This window comes from Nuphar pumila, chromosome 5 (assembly GCF_984573655.1).
Source record: "Nuphar pumila chromosome 5, dmNupPumi1.hap1.1, whole genome shotgun sequence".
In the NCBI taxonomy this organism is placed as follows: Eukaryota; Viridiplantae; Streptophyta; class Magnoliopsida; order Nymphaeales; family Nymphaeaceae; genus Nuphar; species Nuphar pumila.
In genome coordinates this window covers 3,883,176-3,910,072 of record NC_143253.1, presented here as the reverse complement: position 1 = coordinate 3,910,072, position 26,897 = coordinate 3,883,176, and the positions used below count along the sequence as shown (strand labels likewise).

The window sequence follows — 26,897 nt, the reverse complement described above, 5'->3', positions numbered from 1 at the left end:
TAGGCACCTACCTGTAAAATTCTTTTTTTTTGGCCTACGTCTAATTTGATCAATTTTCAAATCAAATCCTTCGATTACGCACAAGTCCTAAGATTCGGTTCGGTAGAATTTATTGGATCCGATGCTTGTCAAAAGACAAAACTACCCTTACCAATTCATGGTTACAAATGGATTGGACCTGCAACCCGAGTCAGCATCAGCCATAACCTGCACCGTTTACCTTTTCCACATAAGAGACAATGGGTATCATCTGTTTCAGTGCTACTGGATCCTAACCGGACCCGATCTTTTAAAACGGACACAATATCAGGGCTATTACGGCTGATCCATTTCCGATCCGTTTTCATCCCTGCACAATTTCACAGAACACATTGGTCATTTATTCCAAAAGATAACCTTCATTTCGTCGCCCCCAAAAAAAAAACAGTCACGTCAATTTTGGTAAAGTCCAGTGGCAATTTAGTGTTTGTCTATACCAAGATTTACTTTTCAAATTATTGAGTAATTTACGGAAGCCTCCATTGTAGCATCTATTTACAAATGGCTACTCACTTTTTGTGTTATCTCACTAGACCGCCAAGATATCTCGCGAAATGTCACGTACACGCATGAAGTATAAAATGACATTTCCACCCTTTCTTATACAACTCATATAATCTTATGCATTCTGTAAACAAATTAACAACGATGTTAATCTTAGTTCACTGAGTGAATCGGTTTCTGGTAAAAACAATAAAATCAGTTTGAATTGAAATCGAATCAGATCATTCTTTTAATCGAGTCATTTCAAATATTTAATTTTTCATATGCTTTTATTTTCTGTAAATATGCTTTTTAAACATGTAAATGAATCGATTCAAGCTAGAATCAGCTGGATTCAGGCCAATTCTGGCTACTCAATAAAAAATAAAATAAGTTGATTTCTGAGAAAGCACCTGAATCTGCCCCTCTGTTGATTCAATGGGAGACCAATTCAACGATTCAAATCGATTTTGATACCAGGGTTTTCGTGTAGCTGTAGGCGGTGATTAATCATAAATTTTTTATCTTGATGATTAATCACGATTTGTTAAGAAATCCAAATCATGTGGTTGACTGATTTTTTGCCTATTAATCATGATTTGCTGGACAAGCTGTTTGACTACTTCGACTGGTTTGACCAAACAAGAGTTTTTTTTTTATGACGAAAAACCCTCATCGAAGAGAGAAAAAACTCTGGGTGGAGCCCCACAACCACCTTACCTTAAGTGGCCCCACCTCTAAAAGTTATAGACTCACCCGTGCACCAACAGGGTTTGACATGTTGCCTTCATCTCAGCACCGTCATAACCACCCTGCTGGTCACAACCACCCTACCTTAAGTGGCCCACCTCTAAAAGCTATAGACACACACCCCTGCACCAGCAGGGTTTGATATGTTGCCTTCATCTCAGCACCGTCATGATAGGGATGGCGGGGGGCAAGGTGTCCACCCCCGCCCCCGTTTCAAAATCTGAACCTCCACCCCTACCTCCATCTCAGCATGGGGATGGATTTTAACCTCCACCCCTGCTTCCATCCCCGTTTCATGTCCTTCATCCCGGGTCCAAATGGGGGTAAGGCGGGGCGGAGCCCGTTTCCCCTTAGTCTATAGTCATTCCTTAAAGGATTGGAGATGGGGATGGGGATGGGGCGGGGCTTGGGATGGTGATGGGGTGGGGCAGGAAAAAGCGTAAGTCCATCCCTGCCTTCATACTCGCACGGGGATAGATTTTAACCTTCATCTCCGCCTTCATCGACGTTTCATGCCCCTCATCCCGGGTCCAAACGGGGCAAAGCGGGGCGGAGCCCCCTTGTCCCCCGTTCCACTGCCATCCCTACGTCATAACCACCCTACTGGTCACGCGGGCGACCTCACGGTGGTTGACTAAACAAGAGTTAAATTAGTAGTTCAAAAAACAAGACTGTCTTTAAAAACATGAACTATAAAAGTAAGCAGTTAAGTGCAATTCTGAAGTATTAAGCTCTTTTCCATAAATATCTGATAAGTTAGGAGGCCTACTGTAAATTATTGATTTGTTTTTTAAGTGAAAAAAAACGAGTTCACAGTGAGGTCACGAGAGAGTGTTTGGATCTGAAGACGACGCAGCGGCCGATTTAGCAGTGCTCAGAAGAATAAGAAGACGCCCTCCTCCTCCTCCTCCTCCTCCTTGCCCTAATTCACAAGCCTTTGGATGCGAATGGACCAGCGATCGACCCTCTGCTCAGCCTCTCTCGCATCTCTCCTTCATCTCCACCAGCAACAACCCTCAGGCCACCGCAATGGAGAGACGCAGCCCCGCTAGTTGTAGTAGTGGTAGTAGTAGCGGTGGTGCTCTTACAGGCGCTGTGAGAGGAGCGGGCGATGCGTAGCCATGGGGAAGGCCGAGGAAGAAGCGGTTGCCGCGTCGTTGGCCATCGATCGGGGCTCCGCCAACCCGTGGGACGGTCCCGGCCGTAGATCCGCTGCAATCCGCCGGGCTCTCGGCCTCAAGTGCGTCGCCTTCGTCGTCTTCGGCCTTGCCGTCTTCGTCTCGTCCGTCTTCTGGCTGCTTCCGTTCGTCCGCTACGCTGACCGGACCGATCTGGAGCTGTGGCGATCCGGAGGTAAAATTCGGGGTTTTTGTTTCTTGAGTTCGTGGTTTCGGCGGGTGTTCTCTATGGCTGCATTGGAGCGGGGTTGGGTTTTTGAGTGGTTTTTGGCGATTTGTAGGGGATCCGGATGAGATCTGTGTGGTCGAGGGGGGAGAAATCGACTCTTGGGTTTGTAGATGAGGAACTAGGATCTGGTGTCGCCTGCATTGTCGATTGTGTTAGATTTTGGAATTTTGTTGGATTGTAGGGTTTCTCTGTTCCCTCTTGCTTTTTGGGAGAGATCCAGTCTTTCAACAGTGAAAATTAGTGCGTTAAACTACACATTATGGATTATAGACTGTCTCATATTCAGACCCTGTGATCCAATTCGGTTGGATCATATGATATCTGATATGGTACGGTACACTGTGAGAAGAGACCTGCAACTCATAACTAGATAGGTGTTAGGTTATGGTTACCCCAAACCTTACATAATGACCCTCTTTTTGAGGCTTCCTATAACCATCAAGAGATTCAGTTCCTCGTTTAGAGAAAGAAATATGGCAACCTATACCAGTTCTGGAAGATCATACCGTCAACAATCTACCAGAGTGCCAATGAATTTAGGTACGCTTTCGCATCAAGTTTTAGTTTTGATTTCAATGATTTAACGAGAACATGTATGACGGTATTTTTAGTTGTTGGTGGATTTACAAATCCAACAATTGGTATCAGAGCTACTCTTCTCGTTGAATCGTTGAAAAAATACGATTTTATTATATATTTTGGATTTTTTTTTTGTTTATCTGGCAATGATCCAGCATGATCGTTAGATCGCTGTCAGGCAATATGGGGTTTTTGCCCCCATTGATCTTGCTGGACGGGGAGGATCGTTGGGCCCTCTTCCATTGCCTGTCGATCGGACGAAAGGGTCGTTCGGCCCTTCCCCGATTCCTATCATCGCCAGACTATAGTCAGGGGATATCGGTCGAACAACCGATACATCCCCTCATTTTTTTTCTGGCATTCGGGAGTAGGTTTCGCCCAGTTCGATCGACGGATAAGCGTATTTTTTTTACTCAGATCGCCGAACGACTAGGGTCGATGCCCATTCCGATCCATCAGACAGACGATCTGCCATTGTGTTCGCCTGATGCAGAGGGTCACGACATGCCTAACGGATACAGGCGGTGGTCTGGGCATATGGCTCGCTCCAGCCACCGTCGGTGATCGTACAAAACCGGCCGTGATCGGAGACGATACACGAGGCATTCAGGTCGCCCCAGTCACTGTCGCCGAGTGCTTTCAGGCCGATGATAGCTGGGGTTTTCTCTTTTTTTTTGTCAATGGCATTCAAAGCACACATCGATCGTCGTCGGACGCTCCAGGACCGGCGACAGTCGAGATGTTGTTCAAGTTTTGATCGTTCACCGGATAAAGTGTTTTCGTCGGCACCCAGGCCGGATTCGGCCATCGTCGGACTCATTGGAGTCGTCGGCGCCCAGGCCGGATTCGGCCATCGTCGGACTCATTGGAGTCGACAGTACCAAGGCCAGATTCAGCCATCGTCGGATTCGTTGGAGTCGACGACACTCATGTTGGATTCGACCCTCGTTTAACACCTCGAGGGTCGACGGCGTTCAGGGCCAGGTTCGACCATGGTCGAACGTCTCGAAGTTGGTGGAAGACGGCACCCTGTTCAGGCTTGGCCTGTTACAGTTGGGGGGCGGTTCGGGCTTCTGCTGATCCGGGGACCCAGGACGATTCAACCTTCTGCCGCTGATCGGACCAGGCCGATTCGGCCTTCAGCCCTTCGAACCAGGCCGGTTCGACCATATGTCAAACCGAATCGGCTATTTGGAACATACCATTTTGGCCTTTTGGTATTGGCCGATTCGGCCATATCGCACTGGACCGGTTCGGTCCAGTGTGTGTTGTGTGCTGGTTTCACTGGCAACCCGATCCAGCTCGGTGCCCAATCAAGGGCCTGACCGACTAATGTTGCATTCGGAGGGTGGAGACCTGCGACTCGGTTCAACCCCATTCAGTTGTGGGGGTTAAACTGAGTCAAGTGAGTCCATGTGCGGGTCAGACCTGGTTAGACCCGATCCTTTGCATAGGCCAGCACCCGGGTATGGTATACAGGGTCTGACCCGATCTGGGTCAGACCAACTTTGGGACCTGCAGATGGGTTCGGCCAGATCCTATTGGCCGGACCCGTACACTAGCTTTGTAATAAAAAAAAATTATGAAGTCTTTTCTTTTATTACTTGGCTATTTAATACAAATAATTGGTCACTTTGGTGGGCCGATTTTTTGTTACTTTTCGTCTCATGTATATTATTGTGTTTGCTTTCTCTTTTATATGCACTTATTAACGTATTTAAACCTTGGTATTTATGATTTTGGGTTCAATATTCTAAACTGAATTGATTGAATCAATACGTTGTCAAAATAACCTTTGTTGGGTAGATTAGTTCGTTTTGAAATATTGTGATGTTTATATATTTGTGGTTCATGTGAACGGTGATCGGCCCAAAGGAACATTACTGTTTGGCCGAACCCAAATATATATTTTCAGTAATAAATATGTGACAATAATACGGTTTTTCATGTGAATAACGACTTGGTCCAAAGAAAGACTCATTGTTTGACAGGACTAATTGTTCATGTTTGATTACTGTATTGAGAGTACCACTTACCAGTTGACATTTTTGTCCAAAGACTAAATGTCAATGTTGTGTTGGGTATATTGTGATGGGGTTTACCACTGTTTAAATATGTTATTTTATGTTAATGCATGTGAAAATGTATGTTAATCGTGAGCTTGTTTGTTCTTGATTCAGTTAATACTTCTGCTTTTGCGATATATGTAAATATTAATTTTATCTCTATTTTGAGCGCTTTCAATTTTAAAAACTGGAAAAAATGTCATGATTGTTCTTAGATTGGATCTTGCACTACTAGAAGATCAATCATCTGCTCTTACGGATAGGAGTTCCACTTAGGATAAAAGAAACTCTGAGCGATGGAATTGATCTAATCGCATGAGTCTCATGTTCATGAAACGTGCAATTCCTGAATCCTTCAGGTGCACTATGTCTGAAGAGGTGAATGCCAAACATTTTTTTGAAGAAATTGAAAAGCGTTTTGCGAAAAACGAAAAGGGTGAGACAAGTATTCTTCTTTCGAGCCTTGTCTCAATGAGGTATAAAGGCAAAGGGAACATTAGGGAGTATATAATGGAAATGTCCTATCTTGCTTTAAAACTCAAGGCATTAAAGTTAAAGTTGCCTGAGGATTTACTCGTTCACTTGGTTTTGATATCTCTTCCTGCACAATACAACCAGTTTAAGGTCAGTTATAACTGTCAGAAGGAAAATTTGACTCTTAATGAGCTTATTTCTCAATGCGTGAAAGAAGAGGATAGGATGGAGCAAAAGAAGACTGAAAGTGCTCATTTGACACTAACCTCTAAGGACAAGTTTAAGAAAAAGAAAAGGACTAAGGAAGCTGCAGTTGACCCTCAATCGCAGAAGAAACAAAAATGACATCAGGACCCAAAGTCTAGTTGTTTCTTCTGCAAAGGGTAGGGTCACATGAAGAAGGATTGTACCAAGTATCATGTATGTCGTAAGAAGAAAAGTACGCTCCTTACTTTGGTTTGTTCTAAAGTTAATTTAACTTTTATGCCCGAACACACTTGGTGGATAGATTCTGGTACTACCACTCACATAAGTGTGTCTATGCAGGATTGCCTAAGTTATCGACCACCAATTGATGTTGAAAGATATCTATGTGGACGATGGCAAAACAATTGAAGTTAAGGCAATAAAGACGTTTAGATTAATTTTAAAGACTGAAAATTATTTAGATTTAAAAAAAATATTTATTGTGTCGTCTTTTAGGCGGAATTTGGTTTCTATTTCCACTCTAGACAAATATGTTTATTTGAAAATAATGAATTTAAATTGTTTCTTAATTCAAATCTTATTGGGACTGATTCTTTATTTATGACTGATAACCTTTATTTGCTGGATATTGTTGTCTCATTTAATGAAACCTTGTATTTAAGTACTCGTGGTACAAAACGAAAATTAACAAATGAGAATTCTGCTTTATTATTATATAAGTGCTTAGGTCATATTTCTAAACAAAGAATTGAAAGGCTTGTATTGAGTGAGATTCTTGATTCTCTTGATTTCAATGACTTTCAGGTTTGTGTTGAGTGTATAAAAGAGAAACGAACAAACATAAGGAAATTAGGTAAAGAAAGGAGAACAAAAGTCTTAGAATTAATTCATACAGATATTTGTAGGCTTTTTTCTATGGCTTCTTAGAATGGTCAATAATAATTTATTACCTTCATAGACGACTATTCTCGTTATGGGTACATATATTTAATTCATAAAAAGTCCTAATCCCTGGATATGTTCAAATCGTTTAAGGCCGAAGTTGAAAACCAACTTGGCAAAAGAATTAAGGCCGTCAGATCTGACTATGGTGATGAGTACTATGGTAGATATGATGGATCAAGTGAACAATTTTAGGGCCCTTTGCTAAATTCTTAGAGAAATGTGGGATCATCCTTCAGTATACCATGTCAGGCACTCCTAACATGAATGGTGTTACTGAGAGACAAAACAAGACCCTTAACGATATGGTAAGAAGTATAATTTCTCATTCTACTTTACCAGAGTTCCTCCGAAGAGAAGCATTAAAGACTGCAACTTATGTTTTGAACATGATACCCTTTAAAGCAGTAACCAAGACCCCATATGAATTGTGAAGCGGCAGAAAGCCTAGTATGAAACATTTTCATATTTGGGGATGTCCAGCTGAGGCTAGACCCTACAGGCCACATGAAAATAAATTGGACTCCAGAACAGTTAGTTGCTATTTTGTTGGGTATTCTGAAAGATCTAGAGGCTATAAGTTTTATGATCGTGTGAATAAGTCATTTTTTGAAACGAGAAACACTTGTTTCCTTGAAGGTACTAAGTTTGGGGGAAGTGATAAAGTAAAAGACATTGCTTTTGAAGAAGAGTCTTTATCTTCCTATAGCTGTGGTTGACAATAATCAGACTTCTATTCCTAACATTGTTCCCACAAATTCGAATCAAGATAATGTTTTAGATCTTCCTATCCAAAATCAAGATTTTACTCCTAGAGCTCAAACTCAACAACCTCAAGAAACACCTCAAGAACAAGTGTCATTCAGGAAATCCACTAGAGAGAGAAGAAGGACAATTTCAGATTATTATATTGTCTTTGTACAAAAACATGAGGGGTGATATTGGCTTAAGAGAAGTTGATCTAATCAACTTCCATCAAGCCACACAAAGTTCTAACTCTCAAAAGTGGATTGAAGCAATGCATGAGAAAATTAAATCCATAAGGAACAATGATGTGTGGGATCTTGTCCCATTACCTAAAAGTGTGAGACTCATTGGTTATAAATGGATATTTAAAACCAAAAGGGATTCAAAGGGTAATGTGAAAAGATATAAGGTCCGTCTTTTTGCAAAATGGTTTACTCAAAGGAAAGACATTGACTATACAGAGATTTTCTCTGTGGTTTCTACGAAAGACTCTTTTAGGATTATGATGACACTTGTGACTCATTTAGAGTTGCATCAGATGGATGTTAAAACTGCATTACTTAATGGTGACATCGATAAGATAATATATATGGTGCAACCAGAACATTTTGTTTCAGGTCATGCCAAGAAAATGGTTTGCAAACTAAAGAAATTCATCTATGGTATCATAAATTTCATCAAATTGTCCTCTCATTTGGTTTTGAGATGAATGTGGTTGATGAATGCATATACCATAAGTTTAGTGAGAGTAAATATATTTTCCTGATTTTGTATAGTGATGATATATTGTTTGTCAGTAATAATATAAGCATACTATACGAAACCGAGAGATTTATGACAAAGAAATTTGAAATGAAAGATCTTTGGGATGCCTCTTTTGTATTAGGAATCCAAATACATCGAGACCGTTCTTGGGGTATTCTTGGATTATCGCAAAAAAGTTATATCGAAAGGATTCTGAATAGATTTGGCATGAAGGATTGCAAATCAAGGGATACTCTTGTTGCTAAGGGTGACAAGTTTAGTCTCGCCCAGTGCCACAAACACCAGTCTAAAATTAAGGATATGGAACAAATTCTCTATGCATCTGCTGTGGGGAGTTTTATGTATGCTCAGGTATGTATGCATCCGGATTTAGCATACATTATTGGAATGTTAGGCATATATCTTAGTAACTCAGGTATGGATCATTGGAAAGCAACCAAACGGGTTATGCGATATTTGCAGAGAACTATGCTCACATAAAAGAAGTCAGATCAGTTGGAGATCATTGGGTATTCTGATTCTGACTTTACGGAATGCCAAGACAGTCGCAGATCCACGTCAGGTTATGTTTTTTCTGTTGGCCGGGGAAGATATTTTCTTGAGGAGTGCCAAGTAGAAACTCATTGCTTCTTCCACCATGGCAGCAGAATTCGTTGCTTGTTATAAGGCATCCAACCATGGAATATGGTTACGTAATTTTGTCATGGGACTGTGGATTTTGGATAATGTTGAGAGACCGTTAAAGTTATTTTGTTACAATAATTCAGTAGTGCTATATTTCAATAACAACAGGAGCTCGTTGAAGTCAAAATATATTGACATTAAGTTCCTTGTTGTTAAAGAAAAAATGCAGATTGGTCAGATATCGATAGAACATATTGGTACAAACTCCATGATTGCGGATCCGCTTACCAAATATTTGTTACCCAAGGTCTTTCATGAGCATACTGTTTGAATGGGTGTCTTATCATTTTATAATATGCTGGTTTAGTGGGAGTTTGTATTTGGATGTTCTATGATATAATAAAGTTCTTCAATATAAAGTTAAAGTTTTAGTTTCATTTTGTACTCATTTTGTTGTGATTTCACTAAAGTCTAAGGAAGGACCTGTTGGAAATAGGCATGTTTGATCACATTGCATTTAATTTTCATGCTTCACATCCATACTTGATCCATGTCATTTGGTTATGTCGATATATCTGATCATTGATGGGTCCAATTACGTTATTTGTAATGAAGACCGCTTTGGTTCTATGTTGACATCATCAATGGATCGAATTGGTAGAGATATCAATTGATAAGACAGTGCTTTCAAACTTATAAGATTATAATGTGTGATTATAAGGTTACTTATGTAGCCCAAGTGGGAGATTGTTGGAAAAAATCGTGTGGGCCTACATACGTTAAACCACAAATTATAGACTATCTTAGGTTCAGACCCAGTTTATGTGATCCAATTCAGTTGGGTGATATGATATCTCATATGGTATGGTACACTGTGTGAAGAGACCTGTTCTGTCTACAATTCTGTAATGGGTTAAATTGGAAACAAACTCCTAATTGGATACAAATTAGGTTATGGCCCCCAAACCTTATATAATAGCCCTCTTTTGAGGCTTTCCATAGCCATCAAGAGATTCAGTCCCTCTCATAAGGTTTAGAGAAAGGAATAGTCACGCATACAGGTTCTGTGTGATCATACCCGTGAGCGCCAATGGATTCAGGTACGTTTCCGCATCAAGTTTTAGTTTTGATTTCAACGATTTAGCGAGAACATGTTTGACAGTCCTTTTAGTTTTCGGTGGATTTACAAATCCAACAATCCAGTCTTTCAATAAAGAAAGTAAGCGAATTTCATCTATTTGCGTGTGTTTGATAAGATTATATGTTCTGTTCTTCTATTACTTGTAAGATCTGTGTGTTTCAGAAGTGAAATGTGTGATAACTGAGTGTCAACATTCAGTGATTGCCTTAAATTTAGAGTTTCTTCTCTGGAAATTTTTAGCTTGTGGAATGTGAAACAATTATTTCGTTTTAAATCCTTTGGCTGAAACAATTTAGGTTTTCCTCTTTGTTTTTATTGCAGAATTTATGACTTATTGATGCGGAAATAGCGATTTTGTTACTTTTTTCACTATTCGTCAATGACTTTCGTTATTTTTATTGCCAATTTTTATGACTTGACGCGGAAATGGTGATTTTTGTTACTTCACTATTCATCAATGGCTTTCATTCTTAGCTGCGTAGGTATTTTCTTGTGATTACAGTCTTGTAATGCGTTACGATCTATGTAGAATTTCTTTATGTTTTTGTTACTTGTTATTGTTGGAAATCACGCACCTTGAATTTATTCTTCATCCACTTCAGAAGAGAGAAATATTTGCAAGAAGAAGAGGCGTCAATGGCTGGCAGCACTCTCACACGTCGTGTGTGCCCTATCTTTAATATTATATATATATATATATATATATATATATATATATAATACAACATGGATCAGGTCTGACAACCCAGACCCATATTGTAATATACAGCAGACCCGTATATTACAATCTCAATACCCTGCCTCAAGTTGTGCATGGTTTTGCAACATGGACAACTTGTTCTTCAAGAACCAAAAACGATACTGGTAAGGCCCTTAGTGAACAAATTTGTTACTTGATCAACCGTAGGAACATAAGTAGGTTCAACTTCTCTATCTTCAATCTTTTGCTGAATGAAGTGTTGATCAATCTCTATATGCTTTGTGCGACTATGGTGAATAGGATTAAAAGCAATCTGTATGGCACCTTGATTATCACACAAGAGAGTGGTGGGTAGCATAGATTCGCCAATTTCAGTCAAAAGATACTTCAGCCATGTAGCCTCTACTGCAGCAGCCGCCATAGATCGATACTCAGCTTCAATACTAGATCGTGCAAGTGCACATTGTTTCTTGCTACTCAACGCTATCAAGTTCCCATCAAGAAAAGCATAATATCCAGAAACCGATTGCATGTCATCTGGATCTCCAGCCCAATCTGCATCTGTGTATATGTCTAGTGTATGTTTCTCCCCTTTAGTCTTTGATTGATGATAAACTAGACCATCTCCAAGAGTTTCTTTTAGATATCGAAGGATTCTCTTGACAACGTTCATATGCTTTGTTCGTGGGTCATGCATAAATTGTGAAACTTGATTCACTGCCTACACAATGTCTGGTCTAGTGAAGGTGAGATATTGGAGCATACCCACAAGACTCCGATATTGCTTTGAATCTTCATATGCATCTCCATCCTAGGATCCGAGTTTATGATTAAGGACACTAGGGGTAGATAGAGGTTTACAGTCCTTCATGGCTGCCTTATTCAACAAATCCAAAGTATATTTGTGCTGAGATAATGAAAGTGTTCCATCATGTCAGTCTACTTCAACCCCTAAAAAATAACGCAAAACCCCCAAGTCTTTCATCTTGAATTGTCGACTCAATAAAATCTTGGTAGCTTCTATGTGTTCATTAGAGTTCCCAGTAATGATGATATCGTTCACATATATAAGAATCAAGGTGCATACGTGACGATCTCGGAAAATAAAAAGCGAATAATCAAGATGAGATCGAACGAACCCATGTTTCTGAACTTCAATAGAGAAACTATCAAACCATGAGCGGGAGGCCTGCTTTAGTCCATAGATGGCTCTTCGTAGCTTGCAAACATGTATGCTGGGGCTATGTTCTGTATAGCCAGAGGGATGCTCCATATACACCTCTTCTTTGAGACTGCCATACGTGAAGTTGACTTAGAGTCCATCCATACTGAACTGATAAGGACAAAACTAATTGAATAGTTCCCAACTTGATCACAAGACTAAATGTTTTGTCATAATCTTGCCCGTATTCTTGAGTGAATCCTCTCGCTACTAGTCACGCCTTATAGCGTTCAATGGATCCATCGGGTTTATACTTGATTTTATAGACCCACTTATAACCTACAACATTCTTGTCCGATGACCTAGGAACAATCTCCCAAGTCCCACACTCATGTAAGGCTTGCATTTCTTCATTCATGGCCTTAACCCATTTGATTGACATAGATGCTTGTGAGAAACTGATGGGTTCATCATGCTTTTCAATTTGGGAGATGAACAACTGCAAGTCTGTAGAGAAATTGTCATAACTTACCCATCTTTCAATAGGATGACGAATCCTTTCAGGTCTTCTAGGCTAAATAATAGGTCGCTGAACATTGTCTTTGTTCCGCCGCACATAAGTAATCCCTTGAAACTTGGTAACATCTGGAACAACAGGGATAGAAATACCTTGTGTGTTTGATGTCCTTTCCTTTTCTGGGTGTACATCTGTACTACTCTGCTCTGCAGATAGGGTGTGACATGAGGGTGCATCATGCATCCCCATGTGATCAAGCACCTCAGCAACGAGCCATGGTTGATAACTTTCAGCATCTTTACTATGTCCCTCTGCATTTACTGAATCATCAGTATGAGCCTCGTCAAACACAACATTTTGTGAGACTCTAACACGATTTGTAGTAGGGTCATAACAACGATATCTTTTGTACTGATCCGCATATCCAACAAACGTGCACTTGCATGCTTTGTTATGAAACTTATCACGTTGAGAACTATCAATATGAACATAGCAAATGCAGCCAAACACTCGCAACTCATTATAGTCGGGATGAACTCCAAAGAGTGCGAAATAAGGAGATTGATCTGATAATAATTTCATTGGCAGTCGATTTATGACATAGACAGTTGAATGAAAAGCTTTTGTCCATAAGTTTAAAGGAATATGAGTGTCATGTAACATACTCAGTGCACTCTCTACAATGTGCATGTGTTTTCTTTCTGCCACACCATTTTGTTGTGGTGTGTATGGGCAAAATACTCGGCGACCTATTCTATTATTTTGGAGAAATTCAGTAAATTCCTTTGATAAATACTCTCCTCCACCATCACAATGGAAATATTAAATTTTAGTTGAAAATTGATTACAAACTAAAGCATGGAATGAGCAAAAAAGTTTAAAACCTCAGATTTATGTTTCATAAAATAAATTCAGGTGTATCTGGAGTAACTATTAATGAAGATAACATAATTACGGTTATAAAGAGGATTGTGGGGCAGGTCCCCAGACATCAGAATAGACAATTTCAAAATGCACAAAAGCTCTTTGATTTATTGAATGAAATGGAAGAACATGACTCTTACATAATTGACAATTGGGACAGAGAGGAAAATCAGTCTCAACATTTAAACTAGACTGCAACAGAAGTCCACTAGACACAAGCTTCTTAATAAATGAATGATTACAATAACCAAGACGATGATGCCAAATCTCTGGTTTATTATATTGAGATAAATTAAAACAATCTTTGAACGACACTGAACAAATTGGCTGTGAATTTATTGATGCATGACAAATTGGAAGGGATTCCTTGAAGACATACATGTTCCCCTGTCGTTTTCCTTCAACGCGCGTCTTCTTCGTGAGAAGATCTTTGACACATACAGAAGGAGTAAATTCAACAGAAGAATTAGTATAATAAAAAAGTTTAGAAACATAAACAATGTTCTTAACAATACTGGGAGAATGATAAACATGAGCTAAAGGTAATGAAGAATTAGGAAGAGGAAGAGAAATATTTTCAACATGAGAGATAGGATGAAGAGCACCATCTCCGATTTTAATACTAAATTTACCACGATAAGGTACGGGTTTCGAAATCTTACCAATATCACCTGTCACATGTGCAACAGCCCCGGAGTCAATGTACCACGTTCCGTGTTCAGTTTGCTTGAAGCTCAATTCTGAAAGAGCAGAAATCAAAAGATTCTTCGCACTTTCCTTTTCATCGCCTTTAGGGTCGTCCCCTGCTTGTCCCCTAGTGGAAGGCCCAACACCATTAAACTTGCCTTTGTTTTGTGGATTATGCCAACAATTTGCTTTAATGTGCTCCATTTTATTACACTGAAAACATGTTGGAATGTTTCTAGGATTCCCCGGATATAAATTAGATGACATATTTGGGGTGGGAAGAAGCACACGGCCTCCTTGATTACCTCTTCCCTGTCCACGACCGCCTCGAAAGCTCACACGTCTTCGCCCTGACACTACTCCTGTGACAAGTACCTCATGATTGTTGGAATGTAGAGCCATCTCCTCGCCCCTAATAGTAACTTCATATTGCAGTAACTTAGCCCGTAGATCTTCAAAACTGGGCAATAAAGGAAGACATAGAAGAGCGGTAACTTGTAAGAAATGGTGGGTTCCTTGGCACATGCACAAGACCAAGCACAGGAAGAGGAGAGGCTACGTAAGAGCTGCAGAATCCTTCACTGGAGGCTGCAGTATTGACATTCCATTAAGTATATAGTGTTACAATCACTAGGGTACGAGAATACCCATTACACAACAATGTAATTTACAATATGCCATTAATATAATAAATGAACATGTGCTTAAATCTGAAATTAGATACACTTGAATTGGGTTTGGAGGTTTGGATCTGATCCAAACCCAGTACGTGAATAATGTCTTCTTTTCATCCTCCCTCAAGTTGTACATGGTTTTGAACCATGAACAACTTGCCTTTCAACATCCAGTATCTGTCCTTGATAAGCCCTTTGGTAAACAAGTCAGCAACTTGATCAGTAGTTTGAACAAATCCTGGTTCAATTTCCTTCTCTTCGACTTTCTGTCTTACAAAATGTTGATCAATTTCAATATGCTTGGCACGACTATGGTAGATAGGATTGAATGACATGTTGATGGCACTTTGATTATCACATAAGAGAATACATTTAGATATTGATTATCCTACTTCTGTCAACAGATGTCTAATCCATGTTACTTCAGTTGTAGCAGCTACCATGTTACTTCAGCTGTAGCAGCTACCATTGATCTATATTCTGCTTCGGTACTCGATCTCGCAATAGCCCTTTGTTTTTTACTGCTCCAAGAGATAAGATTTAAGCCAACGAAAACACAATATCCTGAGACTGACCTACGCTCATCTGGATCTCCTGCCCAGTCTGCATCTGTGTATACAAGAAGTTCATGCATGTGACGTTCCTTCATACTCTTCTTGTACACAAGACCATCCCCAATAGTTTCCTTCAAATATCGAAGAATGCGTTTAACAACTTCCATATGCCCAATGCGCGGTTCATGCATGAACTGAGATACCTGATTAACTGAATAGACAATATCAGGGCGAGTAAAGGTGAGATATTGAAGCATCCCTACTATGCTGCGATATTCTGTAGGATTCTCGTACAAATCTTCATCTTGGGAACTGAGTTTCTGATGAAGTACACTGGGCGTGCTTAGAGGCTTGCAATCTTTCATACCTGCCTTGCTGAGAACATCAATAGTGTACTCATGTTGAGTAAGTGTCATGCCTTCAACAGTTCTGTCAACTTCTACTCCAAGGAAATATCGCAGTTGATCAAGGTCTTTCATCTTAAACCTGTGATTCAGGAGTTCTTTTACCTGTTCAATATGTTCATTAGAGTTACCTGTAATGATTATGTCTTCAACATATATCAATAACAAGATAACTGTGTCGTTACATTTGAATATGAAAAGAGAATGATCAAGAAGAGACCGACTAAAACCATATTTCTCTATTTCAAGAGAAAGACTATCAAACCAAGATCGGGAGGCTTGCTTTAAACCATATATAGCTCTTTTTAATCTACACACAGATTCTTTGGAGTTCCCTTCTGCATACTCCGTGGGTTGCTCTATGTACACTTCCTCCTTCAGAGTTCCATGTAGGAATGCATTTTTTACGTCCAGCTGATTGATAATCCACTAGTGCTCAATAGCCAATGATAATATAATTCGAATAGTGCTCATTTTCACAACCGGATTGAAGGTCTCGTCATAGTCTTGTCCTTGCTCCTGCGTGAATCCCTTGGCAACCAGTCTAGCCTTATATCGTTCAATAGTACCATCCGACTTATATTTTATTTTATACACCCACTTGGACCCAACCACATTTCGATCATGTGGTCTGAGAACAATCTCCCAAGTGCCACATTCATGAAGAGCCTTCATTTCTTTATTCATAGCTTCAATCCATCGCTTAGAATTTGTTGCTTGATAAAATGTTGTGGGTTGATCTTCCTTGCCTAAAGAGGTTAAGAAGAGTTGAAAACCCATAGTGAAGTTCTCATAACTTACCCATCTGTCAATAGGATGTCGGGGTCGAGTGGATCTTCTGGGAACAGAGGAAGAAGAATTCATCTCCTGATCAGAATTGGAGATGGTCCCCTTCTCACGTCGAGAGTAAACAATACCTTTATACCTTACGGGAGGCAAGGATAAATCTGAGAGGACACTTTCTTGAGTCCTTTGAAGAGCATCAGACATGTTTCCCTCATCTCTTTGATTACATTCTAAAGGACAAACATCATTAACACTAGAAAAGAGATCTGAGTGTAACGAGGGGTGATAAACTTCAATTTCAGGAAGAGTGTTAACATTGTAGTCAAAATTCAATTCATCAAATACAACATTCCTGGATATTTTGATATGCTTGCTCACGGGATCATAGCATCTGTACCCTTTATAATCATCAGCATACCCCATAAATCTGCACTTCAAGGCCTTATCCTGAAACTTGTGTCGCATTGAACTGTCAACATGAACATAACATACACACCCGAATACTCGCAAATCATGATAATTTGGATGAACACTATGTAGAGAAAAGTAGGGTGATTTGTTTTCCAGGATATTCATGGGCAATCGGTTTATGATATGAACGGCTGAATGAAAAGCCTCTGCCCATAAGGTAATTGGAAGGTTACTATCATGCATCATGCTCATTGCACTCTTGACAATATGGCAATGCTTGCGTTCAGCAATCCCATTTTGTTGAGGTGTATGAGGGCAAGACACCTGTCTACGTATTCCATTTGTCTGGAGAAAATTAATAAAGTCATTTGAGGAGAATTCACCCCCTCCATCACATTGGAAACAAATAATATTATCAGAAAATTGATTTTGAACAAAGAAATGAAAGTTCTGAAATAACTTGAATGTTTCGAATTTACATTTCATAAAGAAAATCCATGTATACCGAGAATAGCTATCAACAAAAATAAGATAATATCTGATGCCAAACATAGAGGGAACTGGAGTCGGACCCCAAACATCCGAACAAATGATTTCAAATGGTCTTGAAGCTCTTTTTATTAATAGAATGAAATGGAAGAACATGACTCTTACATTGCAGACAACTTGAACATTTTTTATCCTTGACATTTAAACTTAGACTTGACTTGGGAAGAAGATTGCTTGAAACAAGCTTTTGAATGAAACGACTATTACAATGACCCAGACGACTATGCCAAAGATTCGGCTTATTACACTCAGAAAGACTAAAAACATTCTTAGGAAGGGCTGAAGAAGATGATGATGTGAGCTTCAAGGTGGAAGGATTCTCTTGGAACACGTACATATTCCCTTGGTGTTTTCTTTCAGCGAACGTTTCCCTCGTGTGAAGGTCCTTGACACAAACATAAAATGTAGTAAACTCAACTAGAACATTGATGTCATTTACAAGCTTAGAGACAGAAACAATATTTTTCTTGATATTCGGAGCATAAATGACATTTGAAAGAGCAAGAGAAGTAGTAGACATAAGAATGACAGAGTTTCCAATGTGAGAAATATGATGGTGAGACCCATATCCAGTGACTATACTATTTTTACCAGCATAAGGAACAAGAGTTAGGAGCTTACCAGCATCACCAGTGACATGAGTGGTTGTACCAAAATCAACATACCAAGTGCCCTGATCATTTTGTTTTAAATTCAATTCAGCTAGAGCAGATAGTAACAACTCCTTGACTTCACTATTGTTCTTCAATTTATCTGACCCCTTTCTTGTCTCCGGTTGTTTGCTTCTATTTTGAGGATTAAACCAGCAATTAGCTTTGATATGTCCCCTTTTATTGCATAGAAAACAGGTGGGTATAGATCTTTGCCTCTGTCCATCAGGAGGAATATTGGGTGTAGGTAATATTCCACGACTTCCTTGTCCATTTCTTTCTTGTTCCCCTCTTTCTCGAAAAGCATACCTACCTCGTCCTCGTCCTCGTCCATGGGCAACTCTTGTGGCAAGGACATCGTGTGCCCCAGCTTGAGCATGAGTAGCTTCAGAAAATCCCTTCAAGGTCATCTCATATTGTAAAAGTTTGGCACGAAGGTCTTCAAATGTAGGTAAATCTGGCAAACACAATAAAGAAGTAACCATCATATGATAATCTGATCCCATCCCGCTCAAAGTTTGTTGCACCATATCTCTCTCACTAACTGTGCACCCCACGATAGCCAACTAATTTGTAATGGTCTTCATTTTGTTCAAGTATTCCATGATGGTCATGGAGTCCTTCCTCAGCATTTGAAACTCTTTCTTCAAAAATAATACTCTGGCCTGAGAAACTTGAGAATATGTCTGAACCAATCGATGCCATAATTGCATTGCGGAACAGTCATCTAGAATTGCCACAAGCACCTCCTGTGACAGGGTGGAAGTGATGTAGGCAACCAAAGCTTGATCTCGCTTCATCCAAGATATATATTCTGGATTTCTGACAAAAGTAATGGAAGTGTCACCCTCCTCAGCCTTGCCATCTTGTAATATGAACTCTGGAGGAACAGAAACAGAGCCATCTAGATGTCCAGAAAGATCCTGACTTCTTATAAATGGGATGATTTGTCTTTTCCAGGTAAGAAAATTAGAGTTATTTAGTTTTTCAGATACAAGTTGACTAAGAAAGCTGGAAGAGAGGGCAGATTGAGAAGAAGAAAGGGAATCCATAGGTGATTGACGGCTGAGCAAGACTCAGAAATAAAAGAAGTCAGAAACAAGACTGGGGTAGAACCAAAAAAGTCAGAACAAAAAAAAAACAGAACTCGAAACTTGAAACTCGGAACTCGGCTTTTTTTTTGTTACGGGTTGCAGACCCAAGACAGAACCAGAGTTATGCAGTAAACTGATCTGTAAAGATCAGTCGATGAAAAACAAAGAGCTGAATATGATTTTTGGAGTTAACGTTATTCTAAAATGTAAAGAAAAAGAATCTGATATTTTACTCAGATCTGGTATTTTACTCAGTTCTGAAGAAAATATCAGATTAGGAACAACTTATGAAATCACACAAAGGTTTGCTCATGCGTGACCAAAAGAAATCACGTGCGTGACCAAATGAAATCACGTGAAACAGTGTGAGAAGGAGAAAGATTAGATGCAAATAGTTGGGAGATGCAGATTTTTAGAATAAGATCAGTAGATTTCAGAAATAGGGATGCAGATTTTTAGATGAGGAGAGAGAAATAAGGATGCAGATTTCAGAAATACGTTGACTGGAGAGAACCAATAGATTTCAAGAAGAATAAAAAAAGAAATACCTTGGATGAAGACATTGAAGAGAGGATCAATGGCTCTGATACCATGTAAGAAATGGTGGGTTCCTTGGCACATGCACAAGACCAAGCACAGGAAGAGGAGAGGCTACGTAAGAGCTGCAGAATCCTTCACTGGAGGCTGCAGTATTGACATTCCATTAAGTATATAGTGTTACAATCACTAGGGTACGAGAATACCCATTACACAACAATGTAATTTACAATATACCATTAATATAATAAATGAACATGTGCTTAAATCTGAAATTAGATACACTTGAATTGGGTTTGGATCTGATCCAAACCCAGTACATGAATAATGTCTTCTTTTCATAACTAACATATGGTAATCCGAACCTAGGTCATTCAGTGCCTGTTGAACATTTTCTTTGTCTGGAATCACACAACCCACCATGGCTAGTTGGTCTGTAATACTCTTGACCTTGTTCATGTACTTTGTCACTGATAAACTCTCTTTCTTCAAAAGCTGAAATTCTCTCTTTAAATGCAAAATCCTAGCTTCTAAAATCTGTGAATAAGTCTGCGCCAATATTTGCCACAACTCTTGGGCTGAACATTCATCTGGGATGGCCACTAATACCTCTTATGAAAGGGTAGAGGTGATGTAAGCCACAACTGCATGATCCTCGCGTCTCTACGTTGCAAACTCTGAATTTTGAATCAATTTGGTGGAAACCTCTCCTTTATCATCTCGCTCTTCTTGCAGGACGAATTCTGGTGGTACATGAATCGTTCCATCAAGATATCTAGAGAGATCCAAACTCTTAAGAAAAGGCAAAATTTGCCGCTTCCAGGTCAAGTAGCTTGAGGTGGTCAACTTCTCAGATATGAGTTGTCCAAGGAAACTGGAGGGAAGGGAAGGAGAGTCCATATGAAAGAATAACAAAAGAGCACTCTGACCAGCAGTTTAATTTCCCAGCAATGTAAACTCTTTTTTTTTTGCTGCGAAAATAATATTACTGCAAAAAAATCAGAAAGAATCAGTAGAACACAGCAAAGTAATGATCCAAAGTTTTTTTTTTATATAGACCGAAACTTTGATAAACGAGAAAGTAGAGTTCACGTTGGGCAAGAAATGAGATCAGATCAGATTTCACGTTGAGATGTTGAAATCTGATTTAGATCCTATTCAACGATACGAACAGGAAATAATGATTAAGCAAAACAATTTGTAGAATGAGATTTGACTTGAAAGGTAGAAGAACGATCTATATTTGAAAGAAAACACAAATCGGATCTGATACGATCAGATTTGATTGTAATCGCTACTGAAGAGAAGAATCAATATGTCACGGCTGAGAATGAAGCACTAGGGCTGGAACGATCCAATCCAGCATAAAGAAAAAAGCGAGATTTAAGAGAAACTGATTCGGTTTGACGTCACGTCTGCGTGACGTGACTGGATTCGATTTTAAGAGATCAAAAACTTTAGAGAAGAAGAAAGATATCTAAAGTTTTAAGGAAGAAGAAGATTTTTAATCCAATCTGATAAGATCGACTTTCAGGACAGAAGGGGAATATTATCTGATCTGATAAGATCAGACTTAGGATCGAAGAGAGGAAGAAAAGAAAAAAGAAAGAGGAGAACCCGACCTGGTATTCACTTCTTAGCCTGCTCTGATACCATGTTGGAAATCATGCACCTTGGATTTGTTCTTCATCCACTGCAGAAGAGAGAAATATTTGCAAGAAGAGGCGTCAATGACTGGCAGCACTCTCACACATCGTGCGTGCCCTATCTTTAATATTATATATATATGATACAACGTGGATTGGGTCTGTCAACCCAGACCCAATTGTAATATACCGCAGACCCGTATATTACAATCTCTAATAATATATTACAATCTCAATAGTTATGTGGGTTTTGCATTTTTGGCATTGTTTGATCAGATAAAGTTTGATCCTGAGAAAATGGGCAGGATACTCTTAGTTCCAAAGATTACACTGTGTAATGAAGCTTAAACAACAGGATAGATTATCGAGTGTCACTGAGATGCATTGCATCTTGAAGGTGAAAAAGTTTGAACCAACTGTTATTTTGTGCTTCATAATTGTTGCTAGCCTTTAGATTGTACGTTGATTAACTCTGGTGAATGATGCTGCTGAATCCAGCCATTAAATCTTTCCCATTCTTATTCTGATATTCTTGGTGATGGCTGCTCGTGCTTGAGTCAGATGCGTATCCATGCCCTCTTAGACCGTGGGGCTTGGTGTTCAAATAGCATCTGGGGCTATCACACAGTTTGGCTATCAAGAAAATGGGGAACAAGAAAAAGATGTTGATTTTGTCAGTGATCTAAACTTCTGATTTTGGTGTTAGAAGCGATGTCTAATTTACCCAGAGATATTCATGAATTCCTTTTTCTTTTTCGGGTGGGCATCATTAATTCTCAGTGGAGGCCAAGGAACATAGGTAGTGTGGTATCTGCTGCATCGTTGGGATCATAAGTTAGAGGGATTCTAGATATATTATTTTTTTGAGACATTTAAGGCGATGAGAGAGATCAGTCTGTGGTTATATTCTTTTCAGTAATATATTCTATATCTGTTGTGTTGACTTAATTAATCTATAGGATAAGAGTAACCGTGTGACATAGGTTAGCGTGCATAGGTGGTGGTTGTTTTGTTGAAGTTGGGACAGGTGCTTCTTTTCATGACCAAGAGAAGGAAGCCAACCATGGTCTGTATAAAGAGGACGCTGATCCATCTCTTTCTGGACCTCTTCTTATAATTGAGAGTAGGTAGATTTCATGGCAAAGAGACAGTTATATACAAATGAGAAGGATAAGTGTCCTGTACTATACCAGTTTAATTGTCTTGGGGTGGACACGGCTCAAGCCGAGTTGATTTATTTAAAAAAAAATGGAATGACTGCATGGAAGGCGGGATTTGAACCCCAACCATGGTCTGTATAAAGAGGACGTTGATCCATCTCTTTCTGGACTTGTTCTCATAATTGAGAGTAGGTAGATTTCATGGCAAAGAGACAGTTATATACAAATGAGAAGGATAAGTGTCCTGTACTATACCAGTTTAATTGTCTTGGGGTGGACACGGCTCAAGCCGAGTTGATTTATTTAAAAAAAAATTGGAACGACTGCATAGAAGGCGGGATTTGAACCCCAACCCTCATACATAAACCCCCAACACCCTACCCACTTGAGTGAAACCTCATTTTGTGCTTTTTTTTCAACAAAAACTCTACATATCCTAGAACTAGCCACTATATGACTCTATTAGTCGAGCTTAATCGAACTTGAATGGCTGTTCAGGCTTGGCTCGTTTACTTACTTGGATGAGTCCGAGTTGGGTTTAAATGAGTCAAGCCCGAGCAGAGCTCGAGCTAGCTCAGCTCGTTGTGCAGCCCTAATTGTGCCCTAATTCAATGTTTTTTGAGCTGGGTTCTTGTTCTCTTTCTAATCAGACTGTTTAGTGATAATAGATAGGTGTATTAAGGTTAATTGAGCTGTAGGTATATCAACTGGTCGGCTGAACACTCTCTTTTTCTGATTTTGGCTGATACCATATTTTAACAGTGAAAATTTTGCTAGAATGTGCATTCTTTGTTAAGTAACATTCTTTGATCCAACTGATGCCAATCTCTTGTGAAGCATGTGGCTTGTTTCTTGCATTTTTATTTACTGCATGCTACTTTCAAGATGCTGATTGATGGTCTGTATCCTGTTGATTGGAAAGAACTTCAGTAGAAAAGTTTGCTTCCTGTTCAAGCTTATAATTATTTTTTAAGTTTATGAGGTTCTTTTTCATTCTTCCATCAACAATCTTCAATGATTTTAGACTGAGAGAAGTTTGTCTGCAGCCCAAATAGAAGGAAGTTTTATACTTCGAAAGCCTGTGTCACTGCTGAGTGCAAAATCTACTATCGTGAAGCTTGAATATGATATCCTGGAAGAAATTGGAGTTCCCAATACCAAGGTTGATTACTTTTTATGTATGTTCATCTGTGGCTTATTAGTTTGATTATTTCCTGCTTGCTATGACCTAACATGGTAATATAAACAGGTGGTTATTGTATCACTGGATTCTGATTCTCAATCAAACTGGACAAATGTCGTGTTTGGTGTCCTCCCGTTTGCCCAAGACTCCAACATTTCTTCTGCTGGCTTGAGCGTACTGAGGGCCTCCTTGGTAACCTTGGTCACACAGCAGTCAAATCTGCACCTGACACCAAGTATATTTGGGGTCCCATCTTTCTTTCAGGTGCTGAAATTCCCTGGAGGTATAACTATTGCCCCACCACAAAATGTGTTTCTTCTGCAGAAGGTTCAGTTCCCTTTCAACTTCACCTTGAACTATTCCATATACCAAATCCAAGACAATTTTGATGCATTGAAGAACCAACTGAAGTCAGGGCTGCATCTTAGACAGCATGAGGTTTTGCTCATTCCATCACCTACCAATCCTTTGATCAAATTGATTTCTGTGTCAATTCTTTGTCTAATGATCATCATGTTCTCTTCTTTTCTCGAGTTCATTTTGTGCTGGTGATATTACACACTGATTGACTACTAAAATGCAGGCTCTGTACGTGAGATTGACAAATCTAAATGGTTCCACATTGTCTCCCCCAGTTATTGTTCAGGCATCAATTTTTGCTGAAGTTGGAATTCAACTTCCTCCACCGAGGTTGAGGCAGTTGGCTCAGACGATAACGAATTCTCCAGCGAGAAACCTTGGCCTTAATCACACAGTCTTTGGTAAAGTAAAGCAAATTCAATTATCATCCTATCTGCAACATTCACTTAATGGTGACGGTACTTCATCACCAAGTCCTGCTCCAGCACCTCACCATAACAACCATCACCACCACCACCACCACCACCACCATCACCATGGTTCTCATGTAGACACTGTTTCTGCACCTCCACCTCAACCTGTGACAAATTTTGTTCACCATCAATCCCACCATGCATGGCCTCCATCTAGTTGCCAACATCCTGGGTCTGTTTTGGGCCATAAAAGAATTGCCCATGTTGCCCCTAGAATTTCTCCCTCTTCACCAAAGCTGCAGCATGGGGATCCTCCTGTCCCCTTGTTCAACTTGCCTGAAGGATCGCCTCTCCAAGCTGTTTATTTTGCTTATGTTCAACCTCCCAGTGAGACTGCAACGGATCCAAGCAAGAGCACTGAGGGTTCTGCACCTGTAGCTACTCTAGAAGATGCCCAACCGATATTGTCATCAAACTCACCTTCTCCATTGGCATCACCAACTCCATGTATGTATTGCTTCAGCTCCATTTCTTTTCTACAGATCATGCTAGTGTAGTTTATTTTGAGCTTGTGAAATTTGTAGTTTAATTCGGCTTCAAATGTGTAACACATTTATGAGTTGCACTGGATTTGGGTGAGTTGGTAACCCAGTCTTTCCAGCCTTTCACTTGAACCTGTGATTTTCTTGACCAGGTTTCAAGTTAGATTGCTGCATCTTTATAGCCTTATTTTTTCTCTTGTAGCGGCACAGTCACTTTGTCTTAAAGTCTAATGTTCTCCTTTCTGATTCTGATGATCGTTGACACTGGAATTCACTGTTGGTGCAGCATCCGCCACGTTAACAATTCTGTGGATTCTTGTGCTTGGAGCATTGTTGATACACCTGTGACGATGTCCAAAATCTGTAATTTCCTTTCCATGCTTGCCAGAAACCTTACAAGGTCACAAAGTGTCTTTGGTTTCCCCGCTGAATACTGAAAGATTCATCAGAGCTTCTTTGAGAGAGATTGGCACAAAGGGAGTCTCAATTGAGGTCGAAGTTTCTTTTGTGTGTGTATGTATATAAATGTAATTGTGGTGTTGCGAGCAAATATGTTATAGGTCGAAGCCAGAGGTGGCAGGCCCTCTATTACATATTGCTGCTACAGACGGACCCCAATCATTTTCCTCCAGGGAAAAAGAAAGTTTTGCCCTGAGATTTTTCTCACTTGTGCCCTTTTATTATTTCTCTTAAGTCGTATTCTCCCCTTGATCCACACACACATCGAGAATAATTCATTTGCAGGTCATTTGGAGGAAGAATCCCACTGAGGACCGAGGAGGTTTATCCTTCTACGGGTATGCCCCTTTTCATTCTCTCTGACCCTTTTGAGAAGCAACTTAAAAATAACAGGTTAACATGTTTTGTGATAAACCCTTTTCTTTTACATGTCAATTTGCAGTTGATACCATTGATTAAATAGGATGGTGAACGTGATTTCCATGTGATAGAAGCTAAGAGTCGATGTTTCCGTCTCCTATTTGTTTTCAGACTGAGCGATTGAGAGAAGCAACATTAGTTTTTTGTTTTTTTGCAAGCAACACCGGTGTGTCTTGTAATGCTAAGTTGGATGCATTATGGGTTGCTTGAACGGGTTGCCATCTTTGCATGTGCCATAAGATGTGGGGGGACCATGACCTAAAGCGCCCATGGAGAGAGAGAGAGAGAGAGAGAGGATCTAGCTTTGAGGGATGGCCATTTGGAACAATCTTTAATGACCAAACTCTGGTTGCAGGAGGCCTACTATGTACACAGGCCCAGAAGGAAACCCTTAAACAAGGACCCTCGTAGTGTCTATTTCGAAAATAATAAGCAGAACAAATAGTATTTTGTTTTCTCGATCCTTTGCAGTCTGTTGCACTGCTTCACTCTTACATCCTTGATTTTTTAGATTGTCCAGGATTTTCCTACTCCTCAAGTCCAAACACTTTTCCTGAGAGAGATTGCCATGTTACCACATGTTTGAAGTAAAAAGGAATTTTCACCTTGTTCTATCCTGTTTGATCTTGACAAGAGAATTAGACAAGAACCATATATCATGGCTGATTTAGATGCCCACTTACCACCTATGCGGCAAGCCAAAACCCAGCCTGACAAGCAAAAAAGAAGAAAATAGGCTAAACTTAGATCATATAGCCTAAAACACGGGAACTGCGTTAACTTTTGGCATACCTAGGACAAGCCCAAATCCATCCTAACAGGAAAGAATTGCCAGACTGCA

At 39.7% G+C, this 26,897-nt stretch overlaps 1 protein-coding gene across 1 annotated transcript; it reads left to right on the top strand.

Moving 5' to 3' along the window:
- The first annotated feature begins 2,121 nt into the window (after nucleotides 1–2,121).
- Nucleotides 2,122–25,842, top strand: LOC149836518 (uncharacterized). Its single transcript, XM_090007029.1, has 5 exons — nucleotides 2,122–2,625; nucleotides 23,726–23,841; nucleotides 23,929–24,300; nucleotides 24,446–25,142; nucleotides 25,464–25,842. The coding sequence occupies exons 1-5, from the start codon at nucleotides 2,394–2,396 to the stop codon at nucleotides 25,523–25,525; spliced, it is 1,479 nt and encodes a 492-aa protein (XP_089863155.1). The 5' UTR covers nucleotides 2,122–2,393; the 3' UTR covers nucleotides 25,526–25,842.
- The last annotated feature ends 1,055 nt before the right edge of the window (nucleotides 25,843–26,897 follow it).